General features: G+C 43.7%; 1 protein-coding gene across 1 annotated transcript in view; it reads right to left on the reverse strand.

Annotated features, from left to right (window-relative positions):
• The window catches only part of LOC104286681 (protein eva-1 homolog C-like), a 216205-nt gene that overhangs the window by 114879 nt on the left and 81459 nt on the right, over positions 1-19867 (reverse strand). The window contains exon 4 of the mRNA XM_009885299.1: positions 11399-11551. Coding sequence (XP_009883601.1) covers positions 11399-11551 — 153 coding nt within the window. The remainder of the gene's footprint in view (positions 1-11398; positions 11552-19867) is intronic.

Consider the following 19867-nt stretch of genomic DNA (forward strand, 5'->3'; position numbering starts at 1 on the left):
TCCCTGTCTATGGCAGGGGGGTTGGAACTCAATGATCTTCAAGGTCCTTTCCAACCTAAACCATTCTATGATTTTATGATTCTATGAACATCTCTTTTATTTTGCTGCTTGTTTGCTTGCTAAATGCAAACTGCAGATGTTATGTGAAATTCCATCCTAACACCAGTGACCAACAAGTGATCCCATGTATCAGAGAGATGGGGAAGGACACTCACAAATGCCAGTTCCGCATCCCTAAGTCTGAGGTAAGTACTGCTAAGCAGAGCCATGCCCCTGCCAAGAACCTTTTAGAGCCCACAAAGCTCAAATCCCACAGCAGACCAACAAAACCCACTTTAAGACCTCACAGATGACAGAGAGCCCACTGACACAGTTTGGGCCAGAGTTACCCTCAGCTTTCATTAGTGCTGGATTGCTTCAGTACACTGCCAAAGAGCAAATACAAATCCTGGCTACAGTGAAACTTCCACATGTGAAAGTGTTTAAAGATATCAGCTGTGCTTTTGGAATACGGTGTTTTAAACTAAAGTTTGGGTTTAGGGGAGAGTGGGATCAGCTCGCTTCTTCCTCTTTACTCCTGGCCCCGCTTTCTAGAAGTTGCACATCCCTCCAGCCTTGCTCCTGGTACAAGGTGAATTCCCCTTCGCAGGATCACTCCACAAATGCAGACTGCCAGCCAGTTTCATTTCACAACTCTTAGTCTAATCCCTTAGTAGGTAATTAATCTTACCAGCTGCATTTAGTATGATAATACTCCCTGATCTACTATCTTTATCACCCCAACCTCTGACAGGGTAAAAGCCCACATCAGATGGCAACAAAGCCATGCTGGAGGATTTCACCGGCTGCAGCCTGCAGACAGCATAGGCTTTAAAACTGGAATCGGTCTCAGTGATGTAATGTCGTTATCATCAAGCTCACCACAATGAATGGGTTTTAGTCAGTTTAAGGCTGCTTCCCAGCATGACTATTTCTTTATTACCTCTTCCTGGTGAAAAAAAGAAATTGGAGCCAAAGGCTATTAATCACATCCGTTACTTTGGTTACTCACTGTTACTTGTTTTTCTCCAATAAGGGTGACACATCCAAATCTGAAATCCAAGCCATACATTGCTGCTTGTGATTGCAAAACCTATCTGGGTTTGAAAGGATGTTTTCAAACACCTTAACTTTAGCATTATGGTAATTCTTAGATGCTCTGGAAGAGATAGGAGCCTCTTCCAAGACAGCAGTCATCACAGATGGATCCACAAACAGATTTAGACACCTAGTTTTGAGATGGGTGACTAATCCCACAGTGAAGTTGGGCATGTGCCAGATGCTCTGTTAACCTCATGATCGGACTCACCTGCCGCATCCATGTTGAGCCTGCAAAGGCAGGTTCCTGCACAGACGAGGCAGGCTGTCCACAGCAAGAAGGACCATCCACACCTGAATGTGGGAACACGTTAGCATGCTGTAAGTCTGGTAGGTAGTGGTTTTCCAGAGGCTACCCGTGGGACTGGAGAGGCAGCAGGGCATGGGACATTTCCCAGTATTGTCTGTTCTGTCAGACTAGAGAGAAAGCCAATTCGTCCTCTTGTCCACAGATCTCAGGATCATAGGGCTGTTGACTAGCAGGACATTTTCACTCTCTCACTGCTAACTGTAATAATTACTGTTTCATCTGAGCATCAGCTCTCTTTTCCGTCACTAATCTCTGTAGCCTCGTTGCATATTAGTCCTGTATGCCCTTATTCCACATAAGAATCACTTGTGTGCACTTGGAAAAAAGAAAAAACAGAGCCTAAGAAGAAAACTACACCCACTTGTCAGAGGATGCATCCTCTCCGAGTCCATGAATTTAGCATAAAAATTGGAGCACTTGTTCTACTTTTTCAATCAATAAAGTATAAGACCTTGAAGTATCAAAAGGACCAAATGTTTGGCTCTAATTAAGGGCTTCAGAAAGAGAATCACTGCCTAAAATATTATTTCCAGAGGTGCACGTGAGGCAAGTGATTAGGAACTGGAACAGGACTGGTGGTACCTGATCGAGAGACAAATTCTGTGGCAGACTTTGGCTCAGCGTAATGGCATCAGGAGCAGACCTACATCTCCAATTAAGTCAGCAGAACCCTTGCTTTCCTTGCTATCTTTTGAGGAGCAGGTGAAAGGAACAACCCAAGATAAATAATCCCTTCAGGGAAGTCATTTACAAACAAGTGACAGCTCTAGGAGGAAACTCCTCCCAAGCAGAGGACAGGATTTTTTTCCCAAATATGCAGCACAATTTCTTGCTAAAGTATAAAACAGGAAAAGTTACTTGCTGAGAGCTATGGAGCAGGGAGGACAGAATGAAAGATGGAAGATGCAGGAGTCAATTAACTAAAAGGAGAGAAATTTAGTTCCTGCAAAGAAAGCTGACAGATGTCTGAATCAGTGCTGTGGTTATCTACTCATCTGCCAAAAGAGAAAGCAAACTTTGATGGAAGGGCAAGAAGGACGTAAGCAGGAAGAAAGTAACTCCAACTTTGCAGGTGAGGCAGCTGCCTAAATTCCTTTGCGTTTTACCTAGCAGTGACTCAAAACTTTCTCATTCTGCCAAATAATCTCTGATATAAACAGGAGAGAAAGAAGTTCCCCTTCTGCTCATGGACAGTTTCTCATTTATTTTAAAGATGCTCCATTAGCTGCGGTTGATACAAAGTTCAGCTCCTTCACAAAGAGACAGCTGCAGGAGGTGTCTGAGCCTCTGCCTCCCCTGGTAAGTTAGCCAAAATCAGCCATCCTAGCAGCCCATCAGGGATGTCTTCATAGAGTGTTGATGAGCCAGTCTGCACCACGTGCAGTATAGAATCACAGAATCATAGAATCACTGAGGTTGGAAGGGACCTTTAAGATCATCAAGTCCAACCATTAACCTACCCTGACAAAACCACTTCTAAACCGTGTCCCCAAGTACCACATCTACCCTTTTTTAAAACACCTCCAGGGATGGCAAATCCACCACCTCCCTGGGCAGCCTGTTCCAATGTTTAATAACCCTTTCAGTGAAAGAATTTTTCCTAATATCCAATCTAAACCTCCCCTGACAAGTGTGGAAGACAAGAGGAAGAAAACCAAACTACAGATACAGGGGAATGGCTATAAACTGGAAAAGGGCAGGTTTAGATTAAATATTAGGAAGAAGTTTTTCACTTTAAGGGTGGTAAGGCACTGGAACAGGTTGCCCAGAGAGGTTGTTGAGGCCCCATCCCTGGAGGTGTTCAAGGCCAGGCTGGACGTGGCCTTGGGCAACCTGGTCTAGTGGGAGGTGTTCCTGCCCATGGCAGGGGGGTTGGAACTCAATGATCTTCAAGGTCCTTTCCAACCTAAACTATTCTATGACTATATGATTCTATGATACTTAGCCCTCAACATCAACCAATGGGAAGACCAATCAATGAAAACAAAATAATACCCTTAAACGAGAAAAGATGCAGAAGCAGATGCGTAAAGAAGAAAGCTCAGGAGCAGAGACCCAAAACAATTAAAAGGCTGCTGGCTTGGAAGCCCGAACAGAACGGGCTTCAGAAAACCTGCACAGTCAATCTGTTCCAAGCACAAGGAAATCCTCTTCAAGTAGGGAAGAAAATAGATTAATGCATTAGAAGAGATTGTTAAAAGCACTTCTGAGCTGTAAGCATGGGCACAGGAGAATTTTTGCTTGATAAGCCACTGGGCTGTGGAAAAGGATTTGCAGGCAGGACTGGTGGGGCAGTATCACTGGGGCTTTGACCCATACATTAGCTCTGGTTTCCCAGGTCCCTGCCCACGAGCTGCGGTACAAGTATTACCTGATGCTGTGCAGCAGAGTCAGAAAGATTCTCCAACATCTCATGGTCAGCCTGGAAGCCAAGAAGAGTCTACCTCCCCCACAACGCCTTCAGTCCCAGCATGATGCTTCTTTTTCTGTCAGCTTTAATGTTTAAGGGACTTTCTACTTGGTATTTACTTTGTCAGTGCCAGGTACTTTGGTATTATGTTGAGCTGCGTTTCTGATATAAATTGCCATCATCATTATTACAAATAGCAGCAGGGAACTTCACGTTGGTGCAGCTGGAAATGGTGCCTTTGTCTTGCACAATGTCACTGAAAACAGCTGGCTAAAAAAGAAATCTACATCCAAACATTAGAAGGATGTGCAGAGAAGGCCAGTTTTACACTAAAAAGTACGTTTTCATGAACGAGACAGAAAAATTACTCACCACACACTTCATAAAACTTTGGAAACTTCAGAAGTAGGCCAGAAAAGAGAAAACAATCTTACAAGAAACTAATCACATCTAGACACTGCAACCGAAGGATCGGTTGCAGGTTTAATTACTAATGCTATAGTTACATTTAGAAATACTTGGTTTATTACACGTACTCAAATCATCTTATCACCTTTGTATCTGAAACCAGAACTCATATAAAACACATGAGGCTCCAGTTTTGCAGAGACTGACTCACAGTGTGTGAAGTTTAGCAAATTAGTAACATTTTGCAGGTTTGGGGGCTAAAGCAAGAATCTGAGGACAGCTTCAAACTTGGCTCCAAGAAGCCTCAGAGAACAAAGCAGTTTTGGTCTGGCAATGGCAGTAAAATTTTATTATTTAATTTGCAGCAGAGGAAAGTTGATTGTGGGCCACAAGGCACTTGAGATAAAAAGCAATGAAGCTAACAGCTTTTGCTTCACTCAGTAGAAGATAGGGATGGTGCATTCAACGCATCTACTGCTCTGTGAAGTCCCTGAGCACATCTGTCCTTCCTATTCCTTACAGCCCAACAAAAGTATTTTCCTGGACATGGGTATAGTTCAACAAGTGCCTACACCTAGGCTGAAGCACGGTCTGAACTTTGGAAGCTGTAGGACTGGTCCACTTTTTTTAAGAGACTACCCAGCTGACACAATCTGCAAGTCACTTCTTGCCCTTGGTTCCTTAAATAGAGCAGGGTGCTCTTGCAACTCACAGGTTTCACATTACCTTTGTTTCTCAGGCTCAGCATTCACCATCGTGGTAATTTTGTAATATTCTTGAGTGACATCTGAATTATTTTAAGAGGAACTTTATCAGTTCTGAACAAGTTACTCTGGTTTTCATTCCGAGTACCTCCACAGAAATAAATTGAGATGCTATAGATTTAAATCTCATAAATTCTGCCCTTCTATTATTAGGATTATATTCTGGATTTGCTTTTAACTAATAGTTGGGCAATAGGCATCTTCTATAAAATCAGCTACTAAAGAAGGTGATACTACTGATACAAATACCCACTTTACTTCCTCAAATATCATACCAATATCACTACAGAGCCTGCTAGTGCTATTTAAATTACTACTCTCAAAACTTTTATTTATAACCGCTGCATGGGGTCATACTCCCCAGTAAACAACTTTTTTAAAACCAAGTTGAACCTTGGCTTTGAGAAAAATCTTGCCCAGAAGCAAATTTGAATGGATTTTTTTCATTAAAAAAAAAAAAATTGCCATTGTGTGCATATAAACACAACTTCATATAAATCATTTTTTATGATTCTGTGGAACCCAACAATAGTTCAAGTTTTCTAGAAACAGCTGTAAAGTGATTTTAATTACCTCCTGGTGTTTTGAGACAAAAAGTGAAACACGCAAACTATCTAAAAATTAAAAAACAACTTTCTGAAAGCAGGCTTTGTCCCACTTTAACAACATTCTAAATGGGAATTTCATTTCAATTTAAATTTAATAAGGTATTATATGTGAATTAAACAGCAACTGATATTTATTTAGCCTTCAAACTTGGATACTTGTGGGTTTTATTACATACAAACAGATTGGCCTCTAAAAACATGTTCTTAATCATCAGCTATACGCATAATAAAGTAGTTTCTGCACTGAATATAAATGAAACGTACAGAGTCACACCTACAGGCAGGCGCGCTCTGGAAGCCTGGTGTGCACATATGAGAAGAAAGACGTGGTCTGACTCCTTCCCACATCTGCTGCTCATCCCGCAAACCCAGACTCGCAGCCATTTCAAAGGCCATCATCTCCCGTATGGTGAAACTAGGACATAGCATGAGAGAGTTTGAGCCACAAGCACTCCACTCGGACCTGCTGAAGGACAAGCTGTGCTACATGGCATCACCTGACCATCAGGGATTTCAGTGGACAACCCTGCCGCCAGGTCCTCCTGCCGCCCTGGTCCCCCACTGCTTCCCCCCATCAGTACCAGACATTAATACCCCTCATCGCTCCAGCGCCATGGTTTGGAGGCCTTTTATTTTTAAGTATTTCACTTAAGATCAAGATTAGAGCACAGCCATAAACTTGTACTGATGGAAACACAGGATGGAAAATGGTCATGGATGGTGCAGCGGAAGAGAGCCAGAAATGCATGGCTGGAGGGGCAGCGGTCTCTTAAATCCAGCTCTTGTGCTGGCAGGAACAGAAACGTACTATGGAATAAAATGGATTTTTTTTTACTGCTTGTATTTCATACTTATTTACATGCTAGATCTGATCACAGATAAACAAACTAGAAGGGTCCATTATGCATATGGTGTAATAAATATTTACATGAGGGACTGTGAAGGCTCTGGTCTGAGTCATATATACATCTGCATTAAGAGGAGGAAATCAAAACAAACTGGGTTGGATCACCTTCTGTCACTGCATTAAAATTAAATACGCCAGGCAATGAGCACCTAAGGCACAGGCTCCTTTGCTGAATTCATTCCTCTGCTCTTTCGTTATCAGATCCAATGAGTTAGAGAGCACCACTGACCACCTGAGTTTCCTCGGGGCTTTGTAAACACATCCATTTTGCCCCTACAGAGGCACAGGAGAGAACCTGTATGTTAAGTGACAAGGACATTTCACTCCTCGGCAGACTACTCAGCTTAACCCACACACCATGACCCAAAGCTAGGCTTTGGAGCCAGAGTTCCCACGCTCTTGCACCGACTCCAAAACCAAGCCCAGATTCCTCCTGCCCAGATGAGGAGTTAAATTGCTGTGGGCTCTTCGTATACGTGATGGGGAGAGATGGGGTCCTTGAGAAGGAGACCTGGAGCCTGATGTTAGAGGTCAGTTGAACGTGTCCATCTCACTCTCTATGGCTCACGGGGGTGGCTACCCTAAAAATGTATATGTGAGCATGTCAAGTGCCCTGAATAGGATCAAGGATATCATTCTACTAAATGATAAAAAGGGTAATTGTTTTACATCCAAGTTCTTCCTCCTCAGTCTCCTAATTAGATCATTACCTTGCACTCAGATACAAGTAGGAAAAGGCCATTTTTTTAAATTGGCTTCTCTTGCTATAAACAAGTCTCTCGGAGATGCAGGCAGAGGCAGCTGTAAACAGCACGATAAAGGGGCAAAGGGCTCACTGGGCTGAGGGATATTAATGGTTTGTTGCTTGCGAATAACCCTTTCCCCAGAGACCTCCCTATGCTCTGTGTATTGTCTCTGCACATGCTGGCAGCAAAGTGGAGGCTTTATTAAGAGAGTTACAAATAAGGTCAAATTCCTTTAGGAGCTTTTCAGAGTTCCCAAGGCATTCAAGGAAGGGTCCAGCTGTTTGCAGGGGTTTCCCATTACGGTCAGAGACACAAGCTTCAGCATGTTTCCAGTTAAAAGAGGATCCTAGCAGATTTTCTCTTTAGCATGACAGGGATAGGATGGAGTTCTTCACAATAACTTTCCCTTCACAGATGCTAAGCACATTCGTATAGACGTTAGGCAGCGAGAAAGCATGCATTGGGCATGGCATGGTGTGTGAAGTCTGACTTGGGGATCTTATATCACCCAAAAGCTGCACAACGATGGCTGGGTTATGCAGGTGTTAAAGGGCTGCAACATCATGATACCTCAGATCCCTCCACCTGAGCACCTAACATACCTCATGTCCCTGCAGAATCCAAGAAACTCACCATTAGTGGACTTGATCTCCTCAACACTCCTACAGGAGTACAAGGTCTTGCTTTTCAAGGCGGAAACAACATAAATTAAATTATTCATTCCCTTACCTTATGACTGAGTCAGAAATATGTACAATGCTCTATTAGGCCACCCCTCCTCCCTATCTTAGACCTCAGTTCTGTAAAAGCCTTTTCTGTAGGAGCTGTAGATTTCTAAATTCAACCCAAATGTACATTTTGTCCACAGAAAAAAAATGGAATAAAATTTTCTAAACTGTTTTTCATTAGGAAACGAAGAAAAAGTACCCTTCCCCACTTCCAGGGCAAGTGTAAGTTCTTCACTCATCAAGAAACTCATGCGGCCTGGATAAAAATAATCACTGCAAACTTGTCCAGGACCTACTTCCCAGGAAAAGGCTCTTTGCCAAGGCTCAGACTTGACGCAAATCATCAGTCCTGTGAAATTCAAACAGAATAAATCTTCCATGTGCAGAACATAGCTGGGTTCTGCCTTACGGGAACTGGATGCTGCCGTGAAGTCTGAGTCATATGGTCATGTTTGTAAGATCAGCTCCTTGCGAATGTCTGGGATCAAAGGCTGTCACGGAGCAGCCCTCCCTGTATCGCAGGGCTGTGGAAACGTGCAGGGAAACATTCTCTAGCCAGAGAAAGCTTTGATTTATAGGCCGTGATGTTTTCACCTGCTCCTGGAGGAACAGAGTTGCCTGCTGGGCTAGGCAGGCCCGTGGCAGCAGTACGGTTTCTGAAGCAGGTTGGGGGACTTGGCGCGCCGCTCCCACGATTGCTAGTGGCAGCTGGGAGCACAACCGCTCACTTCAGTGCTGTGGACTCACGTATGACTGTTCTTTCTTGCAGCGTGCCAGAGGGAAGCATGGTGTGAATGTGCTTTTGGCTGATTTGGATTGCAGATGGATCCTACAGTGGTTTCTCCTGTGGGGCCAAAAGAGGAGTGATAACCACAGCCACAACTCACCTCCGCTTTTCCTGCACCACCAGAGCTCTGTCCTGTTGCATCAGCTCATGCAAAATAGATGAAGGGAAGGTCACAATAAGCAGAGACTGCCCATAGCACTGGCAGCATCATGCCAAGGGGATCAGCGAGCTGTTGCTGAACACACTTAGCAGACCTGGACAAACACTCTCAAATATAGCTGGGTTGTGTGGGATTGCCACGGGGAGTTGAAAGACCACCTGCTCACTCATATATATTTATCAAAGCTCCTCACACCCACCCTCCACTCTGAGGATTTCATCATGCAGGGGAACATCAGCATCAACAGCTATACTGTGCGTCTCTCACACTACACACACGGTGTGAATGGGAAAGCCTGGGGAAGGCACTGCTCCATGGCGAGTGCCTCACCTCTCACCCCCAGCCCTGCAGGGCATGCAGCCAGCCACTGCCCCACAGACACTGCCCACCCTCCCTTTGCCGATATACAGGCAGGACACCCCTGCCCCCCCAGCATCCCAGCAGCACCAGGCTGACTTCACAGATACCTGCGACCAAGCAACTCCAAAGATGCAGATATTTGCTCCTGTCCAACAACTCAGTCATCTTTAGCATCAGCCCGCAGCTTACAACCTTGCACAGGATTTCAGTGTAAAGCTGCCTCAGCATTCCCACCACTACCTTGACATTATATTGTCCTGTACTGAGCCTGCTCTTGTAACCAGTTTCACTGAAGAGCTGACGCTGGAGGAAGGTCCTGCCTCGTCCCAGCAGCAGGCTGCGTGCTACACTCCAGGATCTGATACTTTATTTCCTTGGGCAAACATCCGAATTTGTAGAGCTCACAGGGCCAGTTTGAAAACAACGGGGCATCCAAGCACTATAGAGGGTCTGGCACGTGCTGTCACACCTCACTGCTTATTCTCTTAGCTACAGCTTTGCTCTCCCGGCTTCACTGCCTCCCGTCCTGTTTGCTAGTGCCACATACCCTGCTCTCAGCCAGGACTTTGTATTGCAGCAAAGAAGAGTAGAACTTTACCCTTTGTGGCTTCAGATTGAGTTTTGCTTCACGCTAACATTCAAGAGCAGGTCCTGGTGCTAGTACTTTGTCACCGGTACATGCCTGTTTCTGCTCTCTCAGCAAGGACAAAGAAGCGGTTGCTCAGGTATACACTAGAAACCCATCAAGTTTCGCTGACTCGGCAAGTTATCACCCAGGAGCCGAACCGCCACAGCACCAGCGTGCACACTCTTGGCCCATCCCAAACACCACATGAAAGAGGTCTAGGCTAACCTGTTACACATATCTGTTTCAGCTTCTGCTCCCTGGCAACTGGGGGATAACAGGAGTGCATCCAGGGACATAGGAGAAGACAGGACATAGGAGAAGATAGGACATATCAGAAGATAGGAGATAACTTGCTAAAGGACCATGACTCCTCCTGCCATGTGTCTGAACATGGGACTGGGTAGGAGACCCTGAACTACGCAGCTGTGCTGCAAGTGCTTGGATTTTCCCGGCTACACAACTAAGGCATTCACCATGCTGCACAAATAACCTGACTGGCCTGATTCCACCTGCGGTTTCCTACTGACACCCATCATCTGCATATCGTATTTCCAAGCAGTCACTTCACATGCTTCCATTTGAATAGCATTTAACCCCTTAAGGGCACTGGATCAGCAGCTGTGAAGCCAAAGATCCCCAGGTACAGCTGAACAGATACCAGCACCAGCAAAAGCAGCAGCTCAAACTTCCTTTAAAGCCTCCTCTGAAGCTTTTCCCCCTCTAGAGGCGATTCCTTTGGGAAACCAGTTAATTCCCTCTCACCTCTGCAGAGAAGGATGATGAGGAACGCTGACCACAGGATTTTACACTGCGGACATATGCTCTCTCTGCCACAGCCTAAAATACTCAATCTCATTTCACACTGGCTCAAGAACTGACAGTTCTAGCGAATATTTTTAAATTTATTGATCTTACCACATGAACATAAGAGACTATGATAGCTTGAGAGTAAAGAAGCCACTTGAAGGCACTGTAAATCGACCATAACATGATGCAACTTAACAACATGGTTTTTTAATTTTCATCCCCTTGCTTTAACTTCAGTAAAAGTTTAAATGTAATGTCAAGGCTTGACTTGGCCACAGATGGTCCACGACACCCACCAATAATATGCTCCTCCATAGTATAGATAGAGGCTCAATGTAGGAGCCACCAGGAGGAAAGAAAGTTGAACAAGAAACTCAAGCATATAATATGATGAATCTCCTAAAAGTCTGCTGCTTGGTAACTTGGCAAGAGCACCTAGCTCGGCCTCAGCTTGGTGCTCATGATGAAGCTCACCACTAGTTAACAAGGTATCACACACCACGAGCGCCACCGTGGCAGGTTGCAAGTGCCAGTCCTGCTTTTCCTAACCAAGATCTGTGCCAGTCCTACCATGACAACAGTAAATGACATCACCCTGCCCAGATCAGCGTGCTCTGTCAAGCCGTTCCCCTGCTTACCAATCATGGGCATCCCTAGGGTTTGGTATGGGCACTCCAGGCTGCCTCCTTGTGTCCTTCCAAAGATAGCAGAGTAAATGGCTATCACCATGCTCTTCTTACAGCTTAGCCTCAGCTTGTCATCTTCACAGGCTACTTTACTCTTGTACTCATCTGGAAGGAAACAAACACTTAATTACTCAGCTGATCCAGAGACGGGCACTCAGCACAAAGGGAGCCCTCTCACCTCCCCGTGGTGTGAGGTTGCCAGAGGCAGCAGTGATTCTGGGTGTACGCCCAGAGATGCACATCAGCTGCCAGCACAATCCCAGCCTTACAGCTGCGTTTGCTGGAGTAGCACTGATCATTTGCATTATGCATTCTCTCTCTCCGGCATTATCAGCACATTTAATGAACATACTTTAACCTAGCACATGTCAGTGCCAGTAAATAGCCAATAATTTCATTTTGCAGACAAATAAGTGAGACACGGCAATTGAGTGATTTCCACATGGTGACATTAGAAGCCTGTGGCAGGGAAAGGTGAAAGCCTGTCTTAAGGCACCTTTAGGTACAGATCAGCCTTTTATGTGCCCTTTATACATTTATTCTACATCACTGCAGCTCAAACGCAAACATAATTATGCTCAATAGCTTTTTTTCACAGCAGCTCTCCCTTGGCAGATTCAATAGGAGCTATACTAAATTTGTTAATGATGGAAGCTGCTCTTGCCTATTGCAAATACAGATATGCAAAGCTGCTCCCCCAAATCCTTCTTGAAATAGTCAGTCCAAGAATGCAAAATACACTCTTGCTTTCGTAAGGCTGGTGCACACATAACAGTCACTCAGTTTACAGCTGTCAAGGAGACTGGGCAATTATTTAATAAGAAATCACAAGTCATTTCCTTCTCTTTACTATTATTATTTGTATTATGGGAACCCCTAGAGGTCCCAACCTAGAACTGGCCCTCCCCATGTACGTCTGCCAACACACCACAGAAGACAAACACTGTTTTGAAGAACTGAGTCTTTTCAGCTGGTCATCTACAAGTGTGAAAGAAAGACTAAGACAACTGAAGTGGCATGCTTATGGTCAACCTAGCCAACCCAGGGCACAGCCAGGAATATAAACTCAACCTCCCCACCCTCCGTAGAGTGACCTTCCACTTGATTATGTTATTTACCGTTAGAAAGGTAGCCACAACAGCATTCAAATTGCTTAATGGGAGCGGTTCCTGACCCACGGTAACCTCCCAAGCACAATCAGTCATTCATCTGAAATGTTCCTAGTTGTACCAGGTCAAAACTCTGCCATAGAGCACACTAACAACCAACCAGTGTAGATAAACATCAGCCAGTGCCTTGGGCTGCCCCTGGCTCGGTATCATTTACTAGCATAGACATGACTTTTGTCTCTCTCTGTCGCTGGTTCTCTATGCCTAATATCATACACACACACATATATGAGAACTGATGCAAAGTACATATACGTCAAGCTACTTGGTAACTGAGAACACTAGCTAATAATTACTTTCTAGATTAATACTTAAGTCTTTACACCATGGCAGCTAGCACTTAATGTGACATTTTTGACTATATTGTAACTATAGGTTCAAGAATCATTTTGCCTGATTAGAGTTGGAGAGGAATTTTCCACCAAAATTGAATCATAGAAGAATGTAGGTTGGAAGACTCCTCAGGAGTCATGTGGTTTAATCTCCGCTCAAATCAGGGCTAATTTCTGCATTAGATCAGGTTTTTTTTCAGAAGAATCTGCATAGAGAAAACATGTACCAAAACAGGCGAGTGCTTATTTAAAGAAATGTCTGAAAACAAACAACTCCTCGTACTCAACTTGAAAATTCCTACTGGAAGTCAAAAATTAGCCCCCTCAAGATAGTCTATTACCTGGTGATCAGAGCATCCACCTGGAGTGTGAAAACCCTGGTCCAAACCCTCACAGTCTGGGTGAGAACCTTAACCCTAGACATTGTTCCAGCACATAATCTTCCTTCTTCCTCCCTAGCCTTTTACAAAAATCTCCGGAAGATCCTACTTTTTATCCCACTGAAGGGAAACTTTCAAACCTCTAAAATATTTATTGAATGAGAAAACACTTTCTCATCCACCCCTGTAGATGAAGACAGAATTAAGACCTAACTCATTCATGGAAGACTGTTTGAAGAACACACATCCTTCAGCAATACCTATAGGGACAAACCCACAACCAGCTGACTGTGTAAAACAGTGACAGAAATCAGGAACAGAAGCTCTTTTCCACATCAGAGTACGGAGAGAGAAAGAGGAACCTCATACGGCTGTGAAGAATCAATCATCATTTTATCTGTGTACGTATTTCATCCACAATCACCATGTAGGCATCTGAATAATACACTTAACATATTAAGCATTATTACCTTCACCTACAGTGGTCTCCCATAGAATTTTTGTTTCTTCTGGGAGGGAAATGGGATCCAAGCTTTTGCCTAGCTACACAGTGTAAAACCTAACAGAGTATGATAGAACTTTATAGACTTAATAGTCTTTTTTCCCTTAGGAAAAAAACATATTCAAGCTAAAAGCACACAGGCATAAAACTCTGCGATAGGACAAACTATACATAGTTTATAAAAGAATCTTTGGAAAGGGAGAATATTTGTGACTGGATGAAGTGGTTGAAATATGAAATAGTTGATTAACTTTAGAAAAAGATCAATTTTGAAGTCTATAATGAGCGAGTGCCAGGGTCCTCTGTGAAGGTCTTATTTCTTACAAGGCACTAACTCAATTTCCTCTTCTGATTTGGTTATTATTAGCTACATCTCCCAATTAACAAGTATAACTGATTGCTTAACCACATGTCCTGTGGACCCATTTAAGGTCCTTAGAATATTTATTAAATTCTGTTGACCGTTCAAAGTCAGAGCTTGTCATTTGGAAACTTGACTGGGATTTAAACACAGTGAGTATTGCGTTTAGCCCAGAAGACACTGGGATGCACAGGCATTCACGTCTCTGCTGAAGGTCAGCCCAGCAGTCATGAGGCAGTCGACAGCAAAACTCTCTCTCTCTCACATTTGCAGTTCTTACCCTTGTAACCGCTCTGGGAAGTCGTGTTCAGAGCTTATGGGGGAAGCTGCCTGATGGATGGCTCGAGATATTTGACCGGGGAGGTGAATCTGAGTGCACACTCCTTGGGAACCAGTACAGTTTATGGGTGATGTGCTCCTGGCACGCTGCGGTCTGGAGTAAAAGGGCTGTGCCACCTGAAACAGATGCCACCTCCTCACGGTCACTAAATTCTGCCCTGGGAAACACCTATGGGAGCTGCCAGTTCCCAAGGCTCTGACTGAGTCCGAACTGGTTAGGGCTGCCACAGACAGAAGACACTGTTTTCTTAAAAGGAGTAAGTAATATTTCAGACTCCCCAAAGGTTCCCTTAAGCTTGATCACTGAAGAACAGATGCTCTCAGTGTTTCTGGGAAACCTGATAGAGATCTGGATAAACAAACAGATAGAAAGTGATGTTACAGAGGACACGAGTTCCCGAAAGTATTTTCTGCTTCATAGCATTGCCACCTCCATCTTAGCCAGGATGAACCAAAGCCAGCTGTCTTTCATCCAGGCACTGATGGCTCCCAGGCACTGGACGACGGTGAGGACTGTGATTGATATAAAGAAAATACAGAGCTAAGCATCACCCATATATTTACTGGTACTTCAACCCATTTTTCTCTCTCACTCTCCCAAGAAGAACTGGCCTCCTACAGATCAGTCACAATCTGGTCCTAAGCCTGCTATAACTGTTACAGTCTGGATATAATTCAGTCCAAATGCAAACATTTGTATTAGTGGGTTTCATGTTTCACCCTGAAAAATTAAACATGCTTAAATGGCCTAGGAAAGGTGGCAGTGATATTCAGCAAATGGCTTACTCCGCTCTAATCCCCCGTGCAGTCATTTGTAGGGCAACAGAGATTTACCGTGATTAAGATATTTGCTAAGGATAATATCCCTTTTATTACTGCCTGTTTTCAGAGACACTGGCTTAAATATAACTCAGTAGAGAGAAACCAAGGAGGGAACAGCTGCAGGCTTTTCTAGACACATTTTTAAAGGTCATTATATGACATGATTATAACATAGTTAGAACAATTGAGGGAAAACAATTATAAATGTTTCTAATGGAAAAATTGGCTCTCTCAAACAGTAAATTGAACAAGAAGACCCTTGGTAATTACAGGATGTGTAGAAGAATACTAAAGTATTGACCTGTAGTAAATACATTTGCCCCGTGTCTTAAGGACATTATCACCTACGGGCCTTAACAATTTCCTGAATGATCATGACAGGTAACCTCAAAACTACATGTCAATTGGCTCAATCTCTGCAAGACCTTAGAGATAAAAGCTCCTAAAAAGATTTTGTGACTAACAAAGTGATGGAATGCATTAATGCCAGAGGTCTACCTTGCCTAAAATTATATTTTTCAACAGAACTTGTGAAAAAAAATGTATTAAATTTTGCTAATCAAAAGATGCATGCTTTGCATAATGAATGCATAGTGGACCCTATTTCCCAGATCAAAGAGCTGGAAATACATGGAAAGAAAAATCTGTCTTCCTTGCAAAATCCTAAAGGGTTTAAATCAGGGATCTGAGCCAAGAAAGAGATTTTGGGGGAAATGGAGATGGTCTTGCCCACTTCCTTATCAGGTCAGGATTACTTCCCATAGAAGACTATCTTACCTAGTTTATAATTCTTAAATTAATGAGACTGCACCCGAGATGCCACTTCAGAACTGAACTGCACTCCATGTTAGCCAATAACTTCTCTTCAGCCCAATTGTTACTTTGCTCACCTTCATCCCAGCTTTGTCAGCTGTTCCACTGCATACCACCCAAAACAAAGCACATTTCTTGCCTTGAAATTCATAACTCTTCATTATATCCAGCCATTCCACCAACACCTGTCTTCTTTTAACTGGTAAATGAATGTGTTTAACTGTTGGGTGACGGTTAGTGTTGGTCTGTGAAAAAGGGCTTAGGGACAATTCACTCTCTCACCCAGATACTCTCTCCAGAACTGTGTTAATGGCAGATACATCTCCAATTCTCTCTGCCACTCTTCCTACCTACATCTCTTACTGCACCTCTCAGACACTGATTGGTTGCAATGTTGAACAGTTGAGATGCACAGTGGGCCAAATGGCTCAAGGGCAATATGCTACCTTTTAGTGACAAGTTAAAACTCAGCAAATTTTTATGGAGACCAAATAATAAAGATGATGATCTCACATGTGATGACATATTGCTGGTTTCAGCCCGTACCTAGGCAGAAGAATACTTACATAGCAAAAGTCACCACACAGCAATTTTTTGTGTCAAAGAGAAAAGCCAAAACGAGAGTTAGCCATGGAAATATGAACTCTTTACTATGGATGTAGTCACTCCAGACCATAATTCACAGAGTCACAGAGGACAGAAGGCACCTCTGAAGACTGTCTAGGCCAAACCCCATGCTCAGACCAGAGTCAACTAGAGCAGCAGGTTACTGAGGGCTGTGTCCATTCAAGTTTTTAACATCTCCAAGGATTAAGACTCCACAACCTGCTTGGGCAACCTGTTCCAATGATCCTATTAATCATTGGAGAGATTAATATAGTGAGTACCTGTTAATATTTCTTCTGGGGGCATTAGGAAGATGAGTCTCCAAGACAGGAAACCCATTAAACTCTAGGACCGACACCTTTAAGCAGCACCCATGAACAAGAGGGCCTGCACAACAGGACTGCCCATTAACAGCTCAGCTTGGAGACACCCATCCAGTACTCTTCCTTGTAACCTGTGACCTTAATTTTTATATATTTGTATTTCTCCCCAAATCAGCTAATACCCAGGACCTTCTGTAAGAAGTAGACACTTCTTTTGAGTGCATGTAGATCTAAGTCCATCCTCCAAAAATTAAAATAGGTAAGTACATCTCAAAGCAGTCAGAGAAAAGTTGCCTTGGACACTCCTGCACTCTTCTGTGAAGAAGGTAATTGGACTAAAAGGACATTTTCCAGTCTGTGCTCCCATTCAAACTTTTTCCCCAGACTCCAATTCCTGCGTTCCTATATTTACTTCCTTTTCATTTTAAGCAGCATTTGTTATCTGAGTTTTGCATCCTCTTTATGCTTTGGAAGATATAAGCAGATTCTGGCTTCCAAGTCCCCCAAATGTAAGTAAGTTGACATAGATCAGAAATTCTTCACTGTGACAAAAGCCTACGCGTTAGAGCACTGCACATTGCTATGGCTCCTTGCTTTTTGTTTTCTTCCTATTTCCTTTCACTTATGACATGCACCTCATATCCTGAGTTCCAGATCTTCCTCCTCATCCACGTGAACATGCTACTAATGAGAACTTTCCATTCATTTCAGAATTTGAGTAAATCCCTTTTAATCAAGTCAGCATTCCCTTAGGCAGGATTGGGTGGAAGAAACCTTTCCAGGACAGGTCTCCAAAGTCCTCAAGTACAGCCTTTCCTCTGCTCCCCACAAGGACTTAAGCTGTGGGCTACCTGGTCATTCCCTCATTTCAACAGCCAGGATCTAAAAAAGGATCATCACCTTTCATAGAATCATAGAATGGTTAGGGTTGGAAGGGACCTTAAGTATCAACTAGTTCCAACCCCTTTGCTATGGGCAGGGACATCTCCCACTAGACCAGGTTGCTCAAAGCCCCATCCAACCTGGCCTTGAGCACTTCCAGGGATGGGGCATCCACAATTTCTCTGGGCAACCAGTATCTCACCACCCTCACAGTAAAGAATTTCTCCCTGATATCTACTCTCTTTCAGTTTAAAAGCATTACCCCTCATCCTATCACTACACTCCCTGATAAAGAGTCCCTCTCCACCTTTTCTGTAGGCCCCCTTTAGGTACTGGAAGGCTGCTATAAGGTGTCCCTGGAGCCTTCTCTTCTCCAGGCTGAACAACTCCAGCTCTCTCAGACGGTCATCATAGCAGACACGCTCCAGCCCTCTGATCATCTTCGTGGCCTCCTCTAGACTCAGTCCAACAGTTCCATGTCCTTGTTATGTTGGGGGCTCCAGAGCTGGGGGCTCCAGGTGGGGTCTCAGTAGAGGAGAGCAGAGGGGCAGAATCACCTCCTTTGACCTGCTGGCCACACTTCTTTTGATGCAGCCCAGGATTGCCTTTCTGGGCTGTGAGTGCACATTACCAGCTCATGTTGAGCTTCTCATCCACCAACACAACCAAGTCCTTCTCCTCAGGGCTGCTCTCAATCCATTCTCCACCCAGCCTGTACTTGTGCTTGGGACTGCCCCAACCCACGTGCAGGACCTTGCACTTGGCCTTGTTGAACTTCATGAGGTTTGCAAGGGCCCACTTTGAAGCATAAAAAAGTGAGAATGTCGCAAATTGATACATTTGCAGAGAAATATCTTTTAACATTCAGTTCAATTTTCCCTAGAGAAAGGTTTTGTGAAGATGCTGTAATTTAACTTTTAAAAATTGAAGTTTGCAACCCTTGATGGCATGGAGCACGCTGCTTAATTCTGCAGAAGCTAATCTGAAACTCTGAAAGATACAGCTCACATGACAGTCTAAAGTTATATCAAATAGGCAGTTTGCCAACTTCAGAAGTACCCTGAAAACTCAAGAGTGCCAAGTTTTGGAGGTCTGAAACCATTTCGACAAGTAAGAAGATTGTTCTTTGCAAACGACCTTGTCAGATTCCTTTAAAATTACGCTACTGATGCACCCATCCAATTTGCAATGTTTAAAAGGCGCCTTTCCCCACTGTCACTTTCATTAGTCTGAAGTAGTTGTCTTTTTATATTCTGCTGTGAAAAGGCTGGCAGTGCTGCAAATTAACTGTTACATTTCATTTCTAAAGTAGAGTTAGATGCACCTAGTTGCACTTTCCTGTTGGACAAACAGAGGGATATGGTTATCTAAGGAGGAAAAGGGGAACAATATCAAAATATATATGGTAGACTGTGAGAGAGTTGAAGAAAATGCTTGGGAGCCCGGGACAAATTTAATTCTCATCCTACTTTTTCCATTAATGAACTTGGGCTGATTTTCTGAAGCAGCTGTGACTTACTGGTGTTCTGCTGCCTGAGCCTCTGCCTCCCCATTTATTAGTCGTCTTTCCAAGGACCTGAGAACCTGCTGGCTAAATTTCAGTGAAATTTGTCAGAAACATTGAGATGACAAATGTAGTTAAGTCCCTATACGTTTTCTAAGAGCTGGTAGCCAATTACAGAAGAGAAGCACATCAGTGCCGAAGCCAATTGTAATTGTGGCACTGTCCCACCAGCCATCCAGCATGGATGCAATACCTGGTCAATTAGCATGGATAGAAATCTGGATTAGCTACACCACAGGAGGCAACATAGGAAGCATGGCGAAAACTTTTGTTACTGCAATGAAAAGATGGGAGATATGCACTAAGGAAAAAAAATACACTAATATGT

The sequence above is a fragment of the Charadrius vociferus genome, unplaced genomic scaffold (assembly GCF_000708025.1).
Source record: "Charadrius vociferus isolate BGI_N301 unplaced genomic scaffold, ASM70802v2 scaffold173, whole genome shotgun sequence".
NCBI classification, from domain to species: Eukaryota; Metazoa; Chordata; class Aves; order Charadriiformes; family Charadriidae; genus Charadrius; species Charadrius vociferus.